Source organism: Tursiops truncatus, chromosome 19, assembly GCF_011762595.2.
Source record: "Tursiops truncatus isolate mTurTru1 chromosome 19, mTurTru1.mat.Y, whole genome shotgun sequence".
Classification (NCBI taxonomy): Eukaryota; Metazoa; Chordata; class Mammalia; order Artiodactyla; family Delphinidae; genus Tursiops; species Tursiops truncatus.
The window spans coordinates 27,544,749-27,562,431 of NC_047052.1; the positions used below are offsets into that span (position 1 = coordinate 27,544,749).

At 40.0% G+C, this 17,683-nt stretch overlaps 1 protein-coding gene across 8 annotated transcripts in view; it reads left to right on the forward strand.

Moving 5' to 3' along the window:
* The window catches only part of PSME3IP1 (proteasome activator subunit 3 interacting protein 1), a 41,097-nt gene that overhangs the window by 21,199 nt on the left and 2,215 nt on the right, over window positions 1-17,683 (forward strand). For 7 of the 8 annotated variants that reach the window (XM_019935782.1, XM_033844511.1, XM_019935778.1 and 4 more), the window contains one exon: window positions 2,738-2,802. In XM_019935782.1, coding sequence (XP_019791341.1) covers window positions 2,738-2,802 — 65 coding nt within the window. Of the gene's footprint in view, window positions 1-2,737; window positions 2,803-5,231; window positions 5,354-17,683 lie in introns of those variants that run through there. The other variant, XM_073795561.1, reaches the window with a different exon arrangement.

The following is a 17,683-nucleotide window of genomic DNA, read 5'->3' on the forward strand; positions in this document are numbered from 1 at the left end:
CATGTCTTTTTGAGTCAGTTTTATTTAGTTATATTTTCTGGGAATTTGCTCATTTTGTCTTTTTTCAAGTGTGTTAGCTAAATTGTCAGTATTCCTTAGTTTTCTGATTGCTGTTCTGTCTGTAATTGTCCTTTTTTCATCCCAAATATTGATGAATTATACTTTTATTCTTATTTTCACTATTTTCATGAGAGGGTAGTCTCAGTTTTATTAGTCTTTTCAAAGATCTTTTGGGTTGGGCTTCACTGGTGGCGCAGTGGTTGAGAGTTCACCTGCCGATGCAGGGAACACGGGTTCGTGCCCCGGTCCAGGAAGATCCCATATGCCACGGAGTGGCTAGGCCCGTGAGCCATGGCCACTGAGCCTGTGCGTCCAGAGCCTGTGCTCCGCAACGGGAGAGGCCACAACAGTGAGAGGCCTGTGCTCCGCAACAGGAGAGGCCACAACACTGAGAGCCCAGCATACCACAAAAAAATAAAAATAAAATAAAATAAAAAAATAAAAGATCTTTTGGATTTACTTCTTATTTTTTCTGTTTTATTAATTTTTGCTCTTTAATATCTTCTGCCTTCTTTGGAATATTCTTTACTTTCTTCAAACTTATACTTTTATTATTTCTGTTATAAATAACTGTCAGATACCATGCTAATTAATTTTCAGCTCATTTCAGTTATAAGCATCTAAAGCTATAATTTTTCCTCAGCTTTCATTGTATACAATTTTGTATTTCCAACTAAGTACTTTTAAATATCCATTATGATTTCTTTGTTGACTCATGAATTAGAAACATTTTTTTAAATTTCCAGACATATTGAGGTAACTTAACCATATTTCACTGGTTCTAAGATGAACCTGTTTCTCCCTCACATTTTAATACCTTATAATCAGTGGTGTCTTAGAGTCTATGAAATATAATCTTTATCTTTTGTTATCAATTTCTCCCTTAATTGCATTATGGTTTACATGTGCTGATTCTTTTGAAATTGCTTTAGACTAGGTTTGTGACCTAGTCCTGAGATTAATTTTTGTGAATGTTCCAAGTTGAGGAAAATCTGTGTTTTGTAATTGTTCTGGGTTCTATGTAGGTACAACAAAACAAACTAATTGATTGTATTGTTCAAATCATCCGTTTCTTTACATATTTGTCTGCTTGTTCTATCAGTACTTGAGGGGAGTTTTTGAAATCTCCCACTACAGTAATGATTTCTTGATCTTTTTTCAGTCTGTTGAACATAGTATATTTTTAAGCTCTTTTAGAAGCATAGATGTTCAGGATTGTTCTTTCTTCATAGTGAATTAAACTTTGTTTCCTTATAAACTAACTTCCTTTATCCCTTATAATACTTTTGGTTTTAAAGTCTATTTCCTTAATATTAATATAGGTACCCCAGTCTTCTTTGGGTTAGTGTTTGCCGTGGTTAACTCTTTTTCCATTCCTTTACTTTCAGTCTTTCTGGGTCTTAAGTTGTTTGTTTTGCTTCTAAATTTTTAGGTGTGTCTCATGAATAGCTGATTTAAAATTTAGTCTGTTAAACTCTCTTTATAGGTAGGCTTGGATTTATTAGGATTTTTTATACAATTTCTGCTTTTTTTTAAATTAATTAATTAATTTTTGGGCCATGCCACATGGCTTGCGGGATCTCAGTTCCCCAACCAAGGATTGAACCTGGGCCGTGGCAGTGAAAGCCTAGAATCCTAACCATTAGGTCACCAGGGGACTCCCCAGGTTCTACTATCTTAATGTTATTTGTCTTTTTACTTAAAAATTTTTTTCCATGTATTCTTTTTATAAAAATTGATTACCATTTTAAAATCTTTTATTCATTTTCTTTTCTTTCTACTTGTTTGGATTTTTGTATTCTATTTCTATTCGTTTGGTGGCTTACCTTGCAATTTATCAAGAATACTTAGTAAAACCTAAAGTAAATAGCTATCTTACTTCCCTGCAAAATTATCCATGGACCTTAGAACTTTTAGCTACAGTCACGTTCTTCCTTCCTTACATGCTGTCCAGGACTTTAGCATGGTCATGTTTAACACCACAAATTAGATGCTGTTTTTTTATATAGACTGTTTGTTTAGATTTGTATTTACAAGTTTCTTTGTTCACCATCCCTTCCTTCTGGGATTAAGGCCTTCCTCCTGGGACCATTTCCTTCCTCTTTGGAGTGCTTTCTTTTTTCTTTTTTTTTTGACTGTCCTAAATTTTTTATTCAGTAAGAATTTACAAACATTACTTAATATTAGTGGTAACAGTGGAGCTGGAGAGCATTGCGTCTTCTAGCTGCATGGCGAGAGAAGTACATTCTCTAGATATTCTTTTAGTGAAGGTCTTTTGGGTGACTTTCAGAATCTCTAGCCTGTCACTAAAGATATTTCCTTCAATCTTTAATAACTTAACTAAATTTTTGTCATATATAAATATGTCCAGGTATTCTTGAAGTCCATGTGTGGTTCTAACCAAGATGAATGATGACAACAAAGAATCTGATGTTTTGGTGATGCTTGAAGCTGTAATGCTTTACCCCTTGAATTGGTCAGAGGTTTAAATTATATTTATAACAATAATATAGCTGGAAGGAGATTAAGAACCTGAAATGAAGACTTTTCATTTCAGATCATCTCAGCTCCTTGAGGCTGCCTAAGACCCATATAAATAGTTATTGGAGCTCCTGATTCCCAAAGTTTGATCCCCAAGATTGGACCTAGCTCAAATCACCATATTTTTTTGTTACAGCTCAGAGAGTGGCAACAGTGTGAAAAGACTGAAATCGGACTCTGACCCAGATGACAAGAATCAAGGTGGGTGGCAGCTTTCATTTCGTTCTTCACTCATCATATACGTGAACCATGGTAAAAGGCTGGAATGCATTGTATCTGTGGAGGAATGCATGCATCTCTAAGCAAACCTACCTAAACTTAACTTACCAAACCGTTTTAGGCTGTGCAGGATTTAAACCTAGCAATATGTCAGCTGCCCTGCAAAGTAATATGTTAGAAACCAGTGGAACTGATAAGTGACAATTGTGTTGTCCCAGGAGCGCTTACAAAGCCAAAGCCCTGGTCATATCACCTCTACTCACAAAGTTTTTCTCTGTCTCCCTTAAATGTCAAGTTTCTTCATTTCACCTGGCTGGCTACCAGTGAGAGGTAGAATGCCTGGCTCCTGCTGTTGGTTGGATTGGATTGAACCGAGAGGCTACTAAATACAGTTTCCAGGAGTACACTTTCTTTGGTGGTTCCTTTTATGTGATCAAATCTGCTACTGTATTAAGTGGCACAAAGTTATAAGTGAAAGTGAGTGTTACTCAGGACTGAATCAAGGATAAGAAATTCAAGAGTGTTTTCAGTTCTTCTACTCCTGACTCCCTGTGGAATTGAGACTCTGAGCTGAACTCAAAGGGTCATCGATAAAACAGGGCTTACATTTATTTCTGTGTCACACAAAAAAATGGATATTTTAAAATATATTTTTTTCTTTCAAAAAAATGATTATTTAAAAAAGTATATCCACTGAACTCCAGTAATGGTGAGCTCTTGCTGATATCTTTTTCTCTAGAATTTACTTTTGAAAAAGATATTAAGCGAAGAGCCTCCCTTCTACCTGTATGTCCTCTTCCATCCAATTCTCCTTCCCAGTGGGAAATAGTATTATATATTTTTAATGTATATATGTATATATCCAGAGCTATTCTATGTATGTATAAGCAATTACACATATTCTCTTTTTTTAAAGTGTTTTATTATAGATAACTTAAAACATATTCAAATATTGAGATGAAAGTATAATGAACCCCATCATGTACCTTCAACAGTTTTTTAAAAATTAATTTATTTATTTTTGGCTGTGTTGGATCTTTGTTGCTACGCACGGGCTTTCTCTAGTTGCGGTGAGCGGGGGCTACTCTTCGTTGCAGTGCACGGGCTTCTCATTGCGGTGGCTTCTCTTGCTGTGGAGCATGGGCTCTAGGCACACAGGCTTCAGTAACTGTGGCACACAGGCTCAGTAGTTGTGGTTCACGGGCTTAGTTGCTCCATGGCATGTGGGATCTTCCCAAACCAGGGCTCGAACCCTTGTCCCCTGCATTGGCAGATGGATTCTTAACCACTGCGCCACCAGGGAAGTCCCAACAATTTTAAACACATGTTCAATCTTCTTTTTTTTAAAGAAAGTTTTATTTATTATTATTATTATTTTTTGGCTGCGCTGCACAGCTTGTGGGTTCTTAGTTCCCCAACCAGGGATTGAACCCAGGCCATGGCAGTGAAAGTGCTGATTCCTAACCACTGGACCGCCAGGGAATTCCCCGTCCAATCCTATTTCATTTAAATCTCCCAACTGTAGTATTTTGAGGCAAATCTCAGACATCAGATTATTTCATCTATAATTCTTCTGTATGTATCCCTAAAAAAATAAGGATTCTTTGTTTTTTTTAACATAATTGCACTACTATTATCACACCTGAAATAATTATAATAATTACTAAATGTTATCAAGTATCAGATTAGTATTCATTTTCCTCAGTTTTCCCATACATTTTTTTTCTTAACAGTTGATTTTTGTTTTTAAGATTCAAATGCAACACTGTGATCACTTAATTGTTTTTTTAAATTGTATTGAAGTATAGTTGATTTATAATATTGTGTTAATTTCTTCTGTACAGCAAAGTGACTCAGTTATACATATATATTTATCATATTCTTTTCCATTATGGTTGGTCACAGGATATTGAATATAGTTCCCTGTACTATATAATAGGACCTTGTTGTTTATCCATGCTACATATTAATAGTTTGCCTCTGCTAATCCCAAACTCCCAATCCGTCCCTCCCCTATCCCGCCTTACCCTTGGCAACCACAAATCTGTTCTCTATATCTGAGTCTGTTGTTGTTTCATAGTTATGCTGATGTGTGCCATATCTTAGATTCCACATATAAGTAATATCATGTGGTGTTTGTCTTTCCCTTTCTGACTTACTTCACTTAGTACGATAATCTCTGGGTTCACCCATGTTGCTGCAAATGGCTTTATTTCATCTTTTTTACGGCCAAGTAATATTCCATTGCGCGTGTGTGTGTGCGCGCGAGCACACACGCGCCACCATACTGTTTCCCATAGTGGCTGTACCAGTTTACATTCCCACCAACAGTGTAGGAAGGTTCCCTCTTCTCCACACCCTCTCCACCATTTGTTATTTGTAGACTTTTTTTTTTTTTTTTTTTTTTGCAGTACGCGGGCCCCTCCCTGCTGTGGCCTCTCCCGTTGTGGAGCACAGGCTCTGGACGCGTAGGCTCAGCGGCCATGGCTCACGGGCCCAGCTGCTCCGTGGCATGTGAGATCTTCCCGGACCGGGGCATGATCTCGTGTCCCCTGCATCAGCAGGCAGACTCTCAACCACTGCGCCACCAGAGAAGCCCTGTTATTTGTAGACTTTTTAATGATGGCTACTCTGACCAGTGTGAGGTGGTAACTCATTGTAGGTTTGATTTGTATTTCTCTAATAATTAGTGCTGTTGAGCATCTTTTCATGTCTGTATGTCTTCTTTGGAGAAATGTCTGTTTAAGTCTTCTGCCCATTTTTGGATTGGGATGTTTTGTTGTTTGGTTGTGTGAGCTGTTTGTATATTTTGGTAATTAAGCCCTTGTCCGTCACATCATTTGCAAATATTTTCTCCCAGTCCATAGGTTGTCTTTTCGTTTTATTTATGGTTTCCTTTGCTGTGCAAAAGCTTATAAGTTTGATTAGGTCCCATTTTTTAATTTTTGCTTTTATTTCTATTGCCTTGGGAGACTGACCTAAGAAAACATTGGTATGATTTATGTCAGAGAGTGTTTTGCCTATGTTTTCTTCTAAGAGCTTTATGGTGTCTTGTCTTATATTTAATTCTTTAAGCCATTTTGAGTTTATTTTTGTGTATGGTGTGAGGGTGTGTTCTAACTTCGTTGGCTCTAGGCATGCGGGCTTCAGTAGTTGTGATGCACAGGCTCAGTAGTTGTGACGTGTGGGTTTAGTTGCTCCACCACCAAGGAAGCCCCCAGGCGAATATCTTTGATGAATATAGACACAAAAATTCTCAACAAAATATTAGCAAACCAAATCCAAAAACACATAAAAAAGGTCATACACCACGACCAAGTTGGATTCATCCCAGGGTCACAAGGATGGTTCAACATACTCAAATCAGTATGTGGGACTTCGCTGGTGGTGCAGTGGTTGAGAATCCGCCTGCCAATGCAGGGGACACAGGTTCGAGCCCTGGTCCGGGAAGATCCCACATGCTGCGGAGCAACTAAGCCCGTGAGCCACAGCTACTCAGCCTGCGCGTCTGGAGCCTGTGCTCCACAAGAGGAGAGGCCGCGATAGTGAGAGGCCCGCGCACTGTGATGAAGAGTGGCCCCCACTTGCCACAACTGGAGAAAGCCCTCGCACAGAAATGAAGACCCAACACAGCCCCAAATAAATAAATAAATAAAAAATTTTTAAAAATCAGAGAGAACATTTCCAAAAAAAAAGATATTCGCCTGTAATTTTCTTTTTTTGTAGTGTCTTTGTCTGGTTTTGGTATCCAGGTGACGGTGGCTTCATAGAATGTCACCTCATTGGGAGTGTTCCTTCCTCTTCAGTTTTTTGGGAGAGTTTGAGAATGATTGCTATAAGTTCTTTGTATGTTTGGTAGAATTTCCCAGTGCAGCCATCTGGTCCTGGACTTTTGTTTGTAGGGATTTTTTCTTTATTACAGATTTTATTTCATTTCTAGTGACTGGTCTGCTCAAGTTATCTGTTTCTTCTTGATTCAGTTTTGGTGGCCTGTATGTTTGTAGGAAAGTTGAACATTTCTTCAAGGTTGTCAAATTTTTTGGCATATAATTGTTCACAGTATTCTCTTATGGTTTGTTGCACTTCTGCGATATCTGTTGTGATTTCTCTGCTTTCACTTCTTATTTTGTTTATTTGGGTCTTCTCTCTTTTCTTCTTGTCGAGCGTGACCAGAGGTTTGTCAATTTTGTTTACCCTCTCCTTTTATTGATCCTTTTATCATTATGTAGTGTCCTTCTTTATCTTTGTCTTAAAGTCTATTTTGTCTGAGTATTGTGACCCCCGCTATCTCGTCATTTCTGTTTGCACAAAAGATGTTTTTCCATGCCCTCACTTTTAATCTGTGTGTGTCCTTTGCCCTGAAGTGTGTCCCTTGTAAGCAGCATATTGTAGGCTCTTGTTTTTTTTATCCAATCTGCCACTCTGTGCCTTTTTAAAAAATTTTTTAAAATTTAATTTATATTTTTATACAGCAGGTTCTTATTAGTCATCAGTTTTATACACATCAGTATATACATGTCAGTCCCAATCACCCAATTCATCACACCACCATTCTGACCCCCCTGCGGCTTTCCCCCCTTGGTGTCCATACGTTTGTTCTCTACATCTGTGTCACAACTTCTGCCCTGCAAACCGGTTCATCTGTACCATTTTTCTAGGTTCCACATACATGCGTTAATATACGATATTTGTTTTTCTCTTTCTGACTTACTTCACTGTGTATGACAGTCTCCAGGTCCATCCACGTCTCAACAAATGACCCAATTTCGTTCCTTTTTATGGCTGAGTAATATTCCATTGTATATATGTGCCACATCTTCTTTATCCATTTGTCTGTCGATGGGCATTTAGGTTGCTTCCATGACCTGGCTATTGTAAATAGTGCTGCAATGAACATTGGGGTGCATGTGTCTTTTTGAATTATAGTTTTCTCTGGGTATATGCCCAGTAGTGGGATTGCTGGATCATATGGTAATTCTATTTTTAGTTTTTTAAGGAACCTCCATACTGTTCTCCATAGTGGCTGTATCAATTTACATTCCCACCAACAGTGCAAGAGGGTTCCCTTTTCTCCACACCCTCTCCAGCATTTGTTGTTTGTAGATTTTCTGATGATACCCATTCTACCCATGCTTTTGCTGCATCCCATAGGTTTTGGATCGTCGTGTTTTCATTGTCATTTGTCTCTAGGTATTTTTTGATTTCCTCTTTGATTTCTACAGTGATCTCTTGGTTATTTAGTAACGTATTGTTTAGCCTCCATGTGTTTGTGTTTTTTACGGTTTTTTCCCTGTAATTCATTTCTAATCTCATAGCGTTGTGGTCAGAAAAGATGGTTGATATGATTTCAATTTTCTTAAATTTACTGAGGCTTGATTTGTGACCCAAGATGTGATCTATCCTGGAGAATGTTCTGTGTGCACTTGAGAAGAAAGTGTAATCTGCTGTTTTTGGATGGAATGTTCTATAAATATCAATTAAACCTATCTGGTCTATTGTGTCATTTAAAGCTTCTGTTTCCTTATTTTCATTTTGAATGATCTGTCCATTGGTATAAGTAAGGTGTTAAAAGTCCCCCACCGTTATTGTGTTACTGTTGATTTCCTCTTTTACAGCCGTTAGCAGTTGCCTTATATATTGAGGTGCTCCTATGTTGGGTGCATATATATTTATAATTGTTATATCTTCTTTTTGGATTGATCCCTTGATCATTATGCAGTGTCCTTCCTTGTCTCTTGTAACATTCTTTATTTTAAAGTCTATTTTATCCGACGAGTATTGCTACTCCAGCTTTCTTTTGATTTCCATTTGCATGGAATATCTTTTTCCATCCCCTCACTTTCAGTCTGTATGTGTCCCTAGGTCTGAAGTAGGTCTCTTGTAGACAGCATATATATGGGTCTTGTTTTTGTATCCATTCAGCAAATCTGTCTTTTGGTGGGAGCATTTAATCCTTTCACGTTTAAGGTAATTATTGATATGTATGTTCCTATGACCATTTTCTTAATTGTTTTGGTTTGTGTGTGTGTGTGTGTGGGGTACGCGGGCCTTTCACTGTTGTGGCCTCTCTCACTGCAGAGCACAGGCTCCAGACACGCAGGCCCAGCGGCCATGGCTCATGGGCCCAGCCGCTCCGTGGCACATGGGATCCTCCCGGACAGGGGCACGAACCCGCGTCCCCTGCATCGGCAGGCAGACTCTCAACCACCGCGCCACCAGGGAAGCGCCTTGGGTTAGTTTTATAGGTCCTTTTCTTCTCTTGTGTTTCCCACTTACAGAAGTTCCTTTAGCATTTGTTGTAGAGCTGGTTTGGTGGTGCTGAATTCTCTTAACTTTTGCTTGTCTGTAAAGCTTTTGATTTCTCCATCGAATCTGAATGAGATCCTTGCTGGCTAGAGTAATCTTGGTTGTAGGTTCTTTCCTTTCATCACTTTAAGTATATCATGCCACTCCCTTCTGGCTTGTAGAGTTTCTGTTGCGAAATCACCTGTTAACGTTTTGGGAGTTCCCTTGTATGTTATTTGTCGTTTTTCCCTAGCTGTTTTCAATAATTTTTCTTTGTCTTTAATTTTTGCCAATTTGATTACTGTGTGTCTCGGCATGTTTGTCCTTGGATTTATTCTGTATGGGACTCACTGCACTTCCTGGACTTGGGTGGCTATTTCCTTTCCCGTGTTAGGGAAGTTTTTGACTATAATCTCTTCAGATATTTTCTCAGGTCCTTTCTCTCTCTCTTCTCCTTCTGGGACCCCTGTAATGCGAATGTTGTTACGTTTAATGTTGTCCCAGAGGTCTCTTGGCTGTCTTCATTTCTTTTCATTCTTTTTTCTTTATTCTGTTCCGCAGCAGTGAGTTCCACCATTCTGTCTTCCAGGTCACTTATCCGTTCTTCTGCCTCAGTTATTCTGCTATTGATTCCTTCTAGTGTAGTTTTCATTTCAGTTATTGTATTGTTCATCTCTGTTTGTTTGTTCTTTAATTCTTCTAGGTGTTTGTTAAACATTTCTTGCATCTTCTTGATCTTTGCCTCCATTGTTTTTCCGAGGTCCTGGATCATCTTCACTATCATTATTCTGAATTCTTTTTCTGGAAGGTTGCCTATCTCCACTTCATTTAGTTGTTTTCCTGGGGTTTTATCTTGTTCCTTCATCTGGTACATAGCCCTCTGCCTTTTCATCTTGTCTGTCTTTCTGTGAATGTGGTTTTTGTTCCACAGGCTGCAGGATTGTAGTTCTTCTTGTTTCTGCTGTCTGCCCTCTGGTGGATGAGGCTATCTGAGAGGCTTGTGCAGGTTTCCTGATGGGAGGGACTGGTGGTGGGTAGAGCTGACTGTTGCTCTGGTGGGCAGAGCTCAGTAAAACTTTAATCTGCTTGACTGCTGATGGGTGGGGCTGGGTTCCCTCCCTGTTGGTTGTTTGGCCTGAGGCAACCCAGCACTGGAACCTACCTGGGCTCTTTGGTGGGGCTAATGGCCGACTCTGGGAGGGCTCACGCCAAGGAGTACTTCCCAGAACTTCTGCTGCCAGTATTCTTGTCCCCGTGGTGAGCCACAGCCACCCCCTGCCTCTGCAGGAGACCCTCCAACACTAGCAGGTGGGTCTGGTTCATTCTCCCCTGGGTTCACTGCTCCTTCCCCTACTACTTTGTGTGTGCCCTCGAAGAGTGGAGTCTCTGTTTCCCCCAGTCGTGTCCAAGTCCTGCAATCAAATCCCACTGGCCTTCAAAGTCTGATTCCTTCTCCCGTTGCTGGCCCCCCAGGTTGGGAAGTCTGACGTGGGGCTCAGAACCTTCACTCCAGTGGGTGGACTTCTGTGGTATAAGTGTTCTCCAGTCTGAGTCACCCACCTAGCAGTTATGGGATTTGATTTTACTGTGATTGCGCCCCTCCTCCCATCTCATTGTGGCTTCTCCTTTGTCTTTGGATGTGGGGTATCTTTTTTGGTGAGTTCCAGTGTCTTCCTGTCGATGATTGTCCAGCAGTTAGTGGTGATTCTGGTGTTCTCACAAGAGAGAGTGAGCGCATGTCCTTCTATTCTGCCATCTTGGTTCAGGCTCCCTTATTTATTTTCAGTTTGGATGATCACTATGTCTTTTGATTGGAGAATTTAGTCCATTGACATTTAAGATAATTAATGATAGATATGTATTCATTGCCATTTTAAACCTTGTCTTCCTGTTGATTTTAAAATTCTTCTTTGTCTCTTTTTGTTTTTCCTTTTGTGGTTTGGTGATTTTCTTTCGTATTATGCTTCTGTTCTTTTTGGTTTTTGTGAATCTATTGTATGTTTTTGATTTGTGGTTGCCCTGTTTTTCAAGTATGTTAACCCCTTCGTATGTCTACTTGCTTTAGACCGGTAGATAGGCCCAAACACATTCTAGAAAAAAAAAAAAAAATCTACATTTTCTTACTCTCCTCCCCCACATATTATGATTTTAATGTCCCCTTTTGCATCTTCATGTTCATCCTTTTGCTGTTCATTGTGGTTATCATCACTTTCACAGAAATTTTTTGTTTTTTTTTTTAATCTGTGTACTGTCTTATTTATGTGATTTACTTTCCAATTGTGATTTTCTCTTTCCTATAGATTCTTACTACTTTCTATTTAGAGAAGACCTTTCAATATTTCCTTTAGGATAATGTCAGTATTGCTGTATTCTTTTAGTTTTTACTTGTCTGGGAAATTCTTTGTCTCTCCCTCTGTTCTAAATGATAATCTTTCTGGGTAGAGTATCCTAGGTTGCAGATTTTTCTCTTTCAAGGCTTTGAATATATCTTGCCATTCCCTTCTGGCCTGCGATGTTTCTGTAGAGAAATCAGCTGGTACCCTTATGGGTGTTCCCTTGTGATTCTTTGTTTTTCTCTTGCTGCCTTTAGAATCATCTCTTTAACTTTTGCCATTTTTATTACAATACATCTTGGTGTAGGTCTGTTTGGGTTTACCTTGTTCAGGATCCTCTGTGCTTTCTGTATCTGGATATCTGTTTCCTTCTTCAGGTTTGGGAAGTTTTCAGCTGTAATTTCTTCATTTTCAATCCCCTTTTCTGTTTCTTCTTCTTATGGGATCCCTATTATGCATAGATTGACATGCTTTATATTATCCCATAGGTCTCTTATATTGCTTTCATTTTTTTTCATTTGGGTTTTTGTCTGCTGTTCTAATTAGGTGATTTCCGTTATTCTATCTTCTAGATCACTTATTCGTTCTTCTGCATTATTCATTCTACTATTCATAGCCTTTCAGCTTTCATCTCTTCAAATGAATTCTCTGATTTTTCTTGGCTTCTCCTTATAGTTTCTAGTTCCTTTTTACAGTAATCTACATTTCTATTGATAGCCTTTCTTAATTCCTTCAGTATTTTCATTATCTTCTTTTTGAACTTGGTGTGTATTAGACTGAAGATGTCTGTTTAATTGTTTATTCTTTCATGGGAATTCTCTTGATCTTTTAATTGGGAGTGGTTCCCCTGCTTCTTCATTTTACTTATATTTCTCTTGCTCTATGAGTTTAGGAGAAACAATTATCTACTGTGGTCTTAGAGGGCTATTTTTAAGTGGGAACATCCCCGTATAGCCTCTGTGGGTTTAATATTTTTTGGTGTGAGGGCTGCTTTTAGTATGGATGCTTGCCACCTCTTTTCTCAGTGTATGCAGGCCATTATCCCCTTGCTAGGAGGTGTGACTGATGCTGTGGTAATTAGAGCCTGCACTGGCTATTGAGCGGGCCTCCTCTTTGCTCTGTGGTTGTCACTGCCCTGTCCAGGGTAGGGCCTGCTCCCTAGTTGTTGGAGTAGAAGCCCCCAGCTCCATTTCTGAGCTGTGTTTCTGATCTGTGGTGTGAGGTAGGCGGGATTGGAGTGCTTCCACTGGGAGAGGAGCCACTGAGTATTCCTCCACTGGAGCCGTTCACCTGTGAGTGTGCTCTGTTTTGTCACCTTTCATCCGTTGTGTGGGCTCACAGAGTACACTGTTGTTGGCACTGCCCTAGGCCCCACTTCAGTTGTGGGTATGCCGGCAGTTGGCCCTGGTGCCTCTCAGACTTTGTTTTCACAAGACCACTAGTGCAGATCCACTGAAGTCGTGTCCCAGGACTGCAGTAGTTGCACGCCTTGACCTGCTGTGGGAGCTATGGAGGCAGCTCAGACCCCTGTGTGTACGCGCCCTCAAAGCCCATAGCTGCTAAGGCCAGACCTGTCCCAGCCACAGGAGCACCAGCTGTCCGTTCAGATGTTCCGCAGGCACTGAATTCACAAAGCCGGCAGTGTAGGTGTAAATCTGCGGTTTGCACGGCCGTGGGGAGAGATTTCAGCTCTGCTTCCTAAGTTGCACGACCCCTGGGGCTCAGCTGTAATTTCAGCCCCACCTCTGCGTGTGGGCAACCCACTGGCATCTGTTCCCAAGACCACTGAGGCAGCGGCCGGAGCTTGCAAGCCTGCTCTGGTGGGAGGGGGCCGGAGCAGCTTTAATGCCTGAGCTGGCCTGGGGTGGGGCCCCGCATGGAGCCCAAGGAAGCAGCAGACGGCAGGTGGGGAAAGAGGCTGCAATCTTGGCCCCACCCCTTCCTTTTGCATGCCACATAACAATCGCGCTTCGCTTCTCTGGCAGCCCAGGGTTCTGCCACCAACACTCCTGGTTGCAACACCCCACACTCCAGCCCCTTCAGGCTGTCTCCACACAGCCAACAGCAGTCTTCTCCCCAGGTCTGTCCTCTAAACCCCGTGTTCCAGCACCCATCCCCTGCCCATACCAGTGGACATGCCTTTCAGGCTGGGGTGTGCAGAGTGGTGACACAGACTGTGTAGGTCTCTCTCTGTCCTGCCTGCCACTAACTAGTTGTTGCGCTCTCCTTCTGAGCCTCTGAAGCTTCTTTTTTGTCCCAGCTGATCTCCCCACCCATGAGGGGACTTCCCAGGGTGTGGGAACCTCTACTGTCCTTCAGCTCCCTCCCAGGGGTGCCAGACCCCTCGTACTCTCTCTCTCTCTCTTTTTTTTTCCTTTTGTCCTACCTGGTTACATGGAGATCTTTTTTGTCCTTTCAGGTGTTTGAGGTCTTCTGCTAGTGTTCAGTAGGTGATCTATGAGAATTGTTCCATTTGTAGATGTATTCTTGATATATTTGCAGGAAGAGCTTGAGTTCTACATCCTGCTACTCCACCATTTTTATTCCAATCCGACAATTGGTTTTTTTAAAAAGTAGTATCCAAGGAAGGATTAGACATTGTATTTGGCTTATATGGCTTAAAAAAAAAGATTGAGATATAATCCACATACCATAAAATTCACCCTTTTAAAGGATGCAGTTCAGTGGTTTTTAATATGTTCAGAAGAATGTGTATTTATCACCACTATCTAATTCCAGAACATTTTCATCACTGCAAAAAGAAGCTCCGTGACCATTAGCAGTTATTCCCCATTCTTCCCCATTCTTCCCTCTCCACAGCCACTAGCAACCACCAGTCAACTTCTGTCTCTATGGATTTGCCTTTTCTGGACATTTTTTATAAATGAAATCATGCAATATAGGGCCTTTTGTGTCTGACTTCTTTTCGCGTAACATAATGTTTTCATAGTTCATGTTGTGGCATGTATCAGTGCTTTTTACAGCTGAATAATATCCCATTTTATGGTATGCTACCTTTTTGTCCACTCATCAGTTGATGAACATTTGGGTTGTTTCCACATTTGGGCTGTTACAAACCATGCTGCTGTGAACATTCATGTCCAAGTTTTTGTGTTAAAAACTGTTTTCAGTTCTCTTGGGTATATACCTAAGAGTGGAATTGCTGGGTCATACAGTAAATCTATGTTTAACTTTTTGAGGAACAGCCACACTGTTTTCCACTGTAGCTGCACCAATTTTATATTCTACCAGCAGTATATGAGGGTTTCAGTTTCTTTACATCCTTATCAACAGTTGTTACTGTGTTTTTTATATCCATCCATTGGGTGTGAAGTGATACTTTATTGTGGTTCTGATTGGGGTTTCCCTAATGACTAATGATGTTGGCATTGTGTACTTAATGGCCATTTTTTTTATCTTCTTTAGAGAAATATCTACTCATATCCTGAGCCTATTTTAAAATTGGGTTATTTGTCTTTTTAGTTTTGAGTTGTAAGTGTTCTTTATATGTTCTGGATGCTAGACACTTGTCAGATGATTTATAAATATTGTCTCTTTGTGGGTTGTACTTTCACTTTCTTGATAGTGTTCTTTGGAGCACAAAAGTTTTACATTTTGATGACATCAATTTATTTTTTCTTTGGTTGCTTGTACTTTAAATGTCATATCTAAGAAACAGTTGCCTAATTCATGGTCATGAAGATTTACGCTTACATTTTTTTCAAAGAGTTTTATAGTTTTAACTCTTACATTTTGATCTTTGACCCATTTTGTGTTAATTTTTTGACTCAATAATTTGTTGAAAGGACTGTATTTTCTCCCACTGAATTGTCATGACACTTTGTTGAAAATCAGTTGAACAGCATGTTTGGGTTTATTTCTGGACTAACTTTTCTCTTCCATTGATTTGTATGTCTATCCTTATGCCATCACCACACAGTTTTGTTTTTGTTTGTTTTTGTTTTGTTTTATTTTTGGGCCATACTGCACGGCTTGTGGGATCTTAGTTCCCTGACCAGAGATTGAACCCAGTCCCTGGGCAGTGAGAGCATGGAGTCCTAACCACGGGACTGCCAGGGAATTCCCTACCACACAGTTTTGATCATTCTAGCTTTGTAGTAAGTTTTGAAACCAGGAAGTATCAGTCCTCCAAGTTTGTTCTTTTTCAATATTGTTTTGCTATTTGAGGTCCCTTGCATTTCCATATGAATTTTGGGATGAACTTGTCAATTCAGGCAGCTGGGATTTTGATAGGGATTGCTTGAATCTGTAGATCAGTTTGGGAATATTGCCATTTTATGGCATCTTAACAGTAGGCTAATCTGCCTTTTCAGTCTCATCTAACCTATGGGTTCTTCCTCTTTCTTAATTTATTTTTTGTTTCATTTATATTTTACTTGTGAAGAAACTGGGCCTCTGCCCTGTGGAGTTTCCTGCACTCTAGATTTTGCTAATTGCATCCCCATGGGATTCCTTTATATCCTGTGTTTCCTATAAAATGGTAATTAGGTCTAGAGCTTGGTCAATTCACGTTGATTTTTTGGCAAGATTTACTTAATATGTTGTTTTGCATTTCCTATCATCATTTTTTTTTTTTTTTTTGCGGTACACGGGCCTCTCACTATTGTGGCCTCTCCCGTTGCGGAGCACAGGCTCCAGACACACAGGCTCAGCGGCCATGGCTCATGGGCCTAGCTGCTCCGCGGCATGTGGGATCTTCCCGGACCCGGGCATGAACCCGTGTCCCCTGCATCGGCAGGTGGACTCTCAACCGCTGCGCCACCGTGGAAGCCCCATCATCATTATTTTAATTAACATACTCTTCTGTTCATTGCTTACTTACCTTGGGAATCATAGCATACCTGTGCATAAAGAGCTTCTTCATTCCTTTTTTTTTTTTTCATTCCTTTTTAGGGCTGTGTAGTAATCCATTGTATGGTTGTACCATAGTATATTTATTTTGTTTTTTATTGATGAACATTTAGATTGTTTCCATTCTTTCTCTATTATGATGTTTCATTAAATAACCCTGTACATGGATCATTGTTCACATTTGTAATATGCCAGGTTAAATACTTAGAAGGAGAATTATTGAGTCAGATATACATTTGTAACTTAGAAAAATATTGCCAAATTTGCCTCCTACACTGGAAGGCAAAGTCTTAACCACTGGACTGCCAGGGAAGTCCCAGTTAACTGCTTTTGGAATGAAATTTGTTTGAGTTGCAATCTCTTTTCTTTCTTGAAACTTCCTAGATAATTGGGAGATTTGGTCCTTTTGCTTAAACTGTGCTAATGCTCCTGTTGTCCAGATTCCTTGGGTTACATTTCTGTGGCTGGCTTCCATCCTTCCCTTAGGCCGGCTCTAGTCCTCCAGAGGTACTCAGAACTTGATCTTTCTTTTCTAAGATAGACCCTAAAATTGTATTCACCCTTGAAGTACTTAATAAAAGGACACATTTCACTGAGTAACTTCACATAAATTACTTTTCCGAGTAACTGATTCATACCCTTATGATATCGGGTTTTTTTGTTTTTTTTTAAACAACCCGATTTTTCTCACAGAATACTGAAAGTATCCTTGTATGTGTGAAAATAGTAATACAATGAATGTTCAGGTAAATGAATGGTTTTTAATTTGATGTTATGTCCCAAATTTTCACATTTCCCCCACCCCCACTCCCACCCCTAAAATTTAGCCATTTGCAGTGAAACTCTGTTATGCATTTTCCTGCATTCTCACACATTGTGAATGTTGGCCTGCTCTGTGCCAGGCCGTCTGCTCTATGCCCAGGGGATGGGATAGAGAAGAAGGAGCCCTTGTCCTCCAGAGACTTATAGTCTGAGGAGAATATGGATAAGGAGAAGATAGCCATTAGGACTGTCAGTCTTCTACAGCCTTCCTGGCTATAATACAGGGATTACAGAGGTAAGAGGGGCTGGTCCTTCTGAATTGAATGTCCTAGGATACTCTTTGAATTGTGGCATTTGGCTTTCTTAACAGTTGTCTAAATAGGTAGTTATATGTACCTAATAGTAAATTGAAAAGGGACACAAGAGTGTGGAATAAAAAGTTAAGTTTTCCCTGGTCCTCAGCCACTCAGTTGCTCTCCCCAGAGCAGCCATTGTTACCAGTTTTTAATGTATTTTTTCATACATTATCATGCATATTTAATGTCCCCCCCCAGATTATAACTTGTACTCACCCTTGCCTTTTTCATTTAACACATGGTATCTTAGAGATC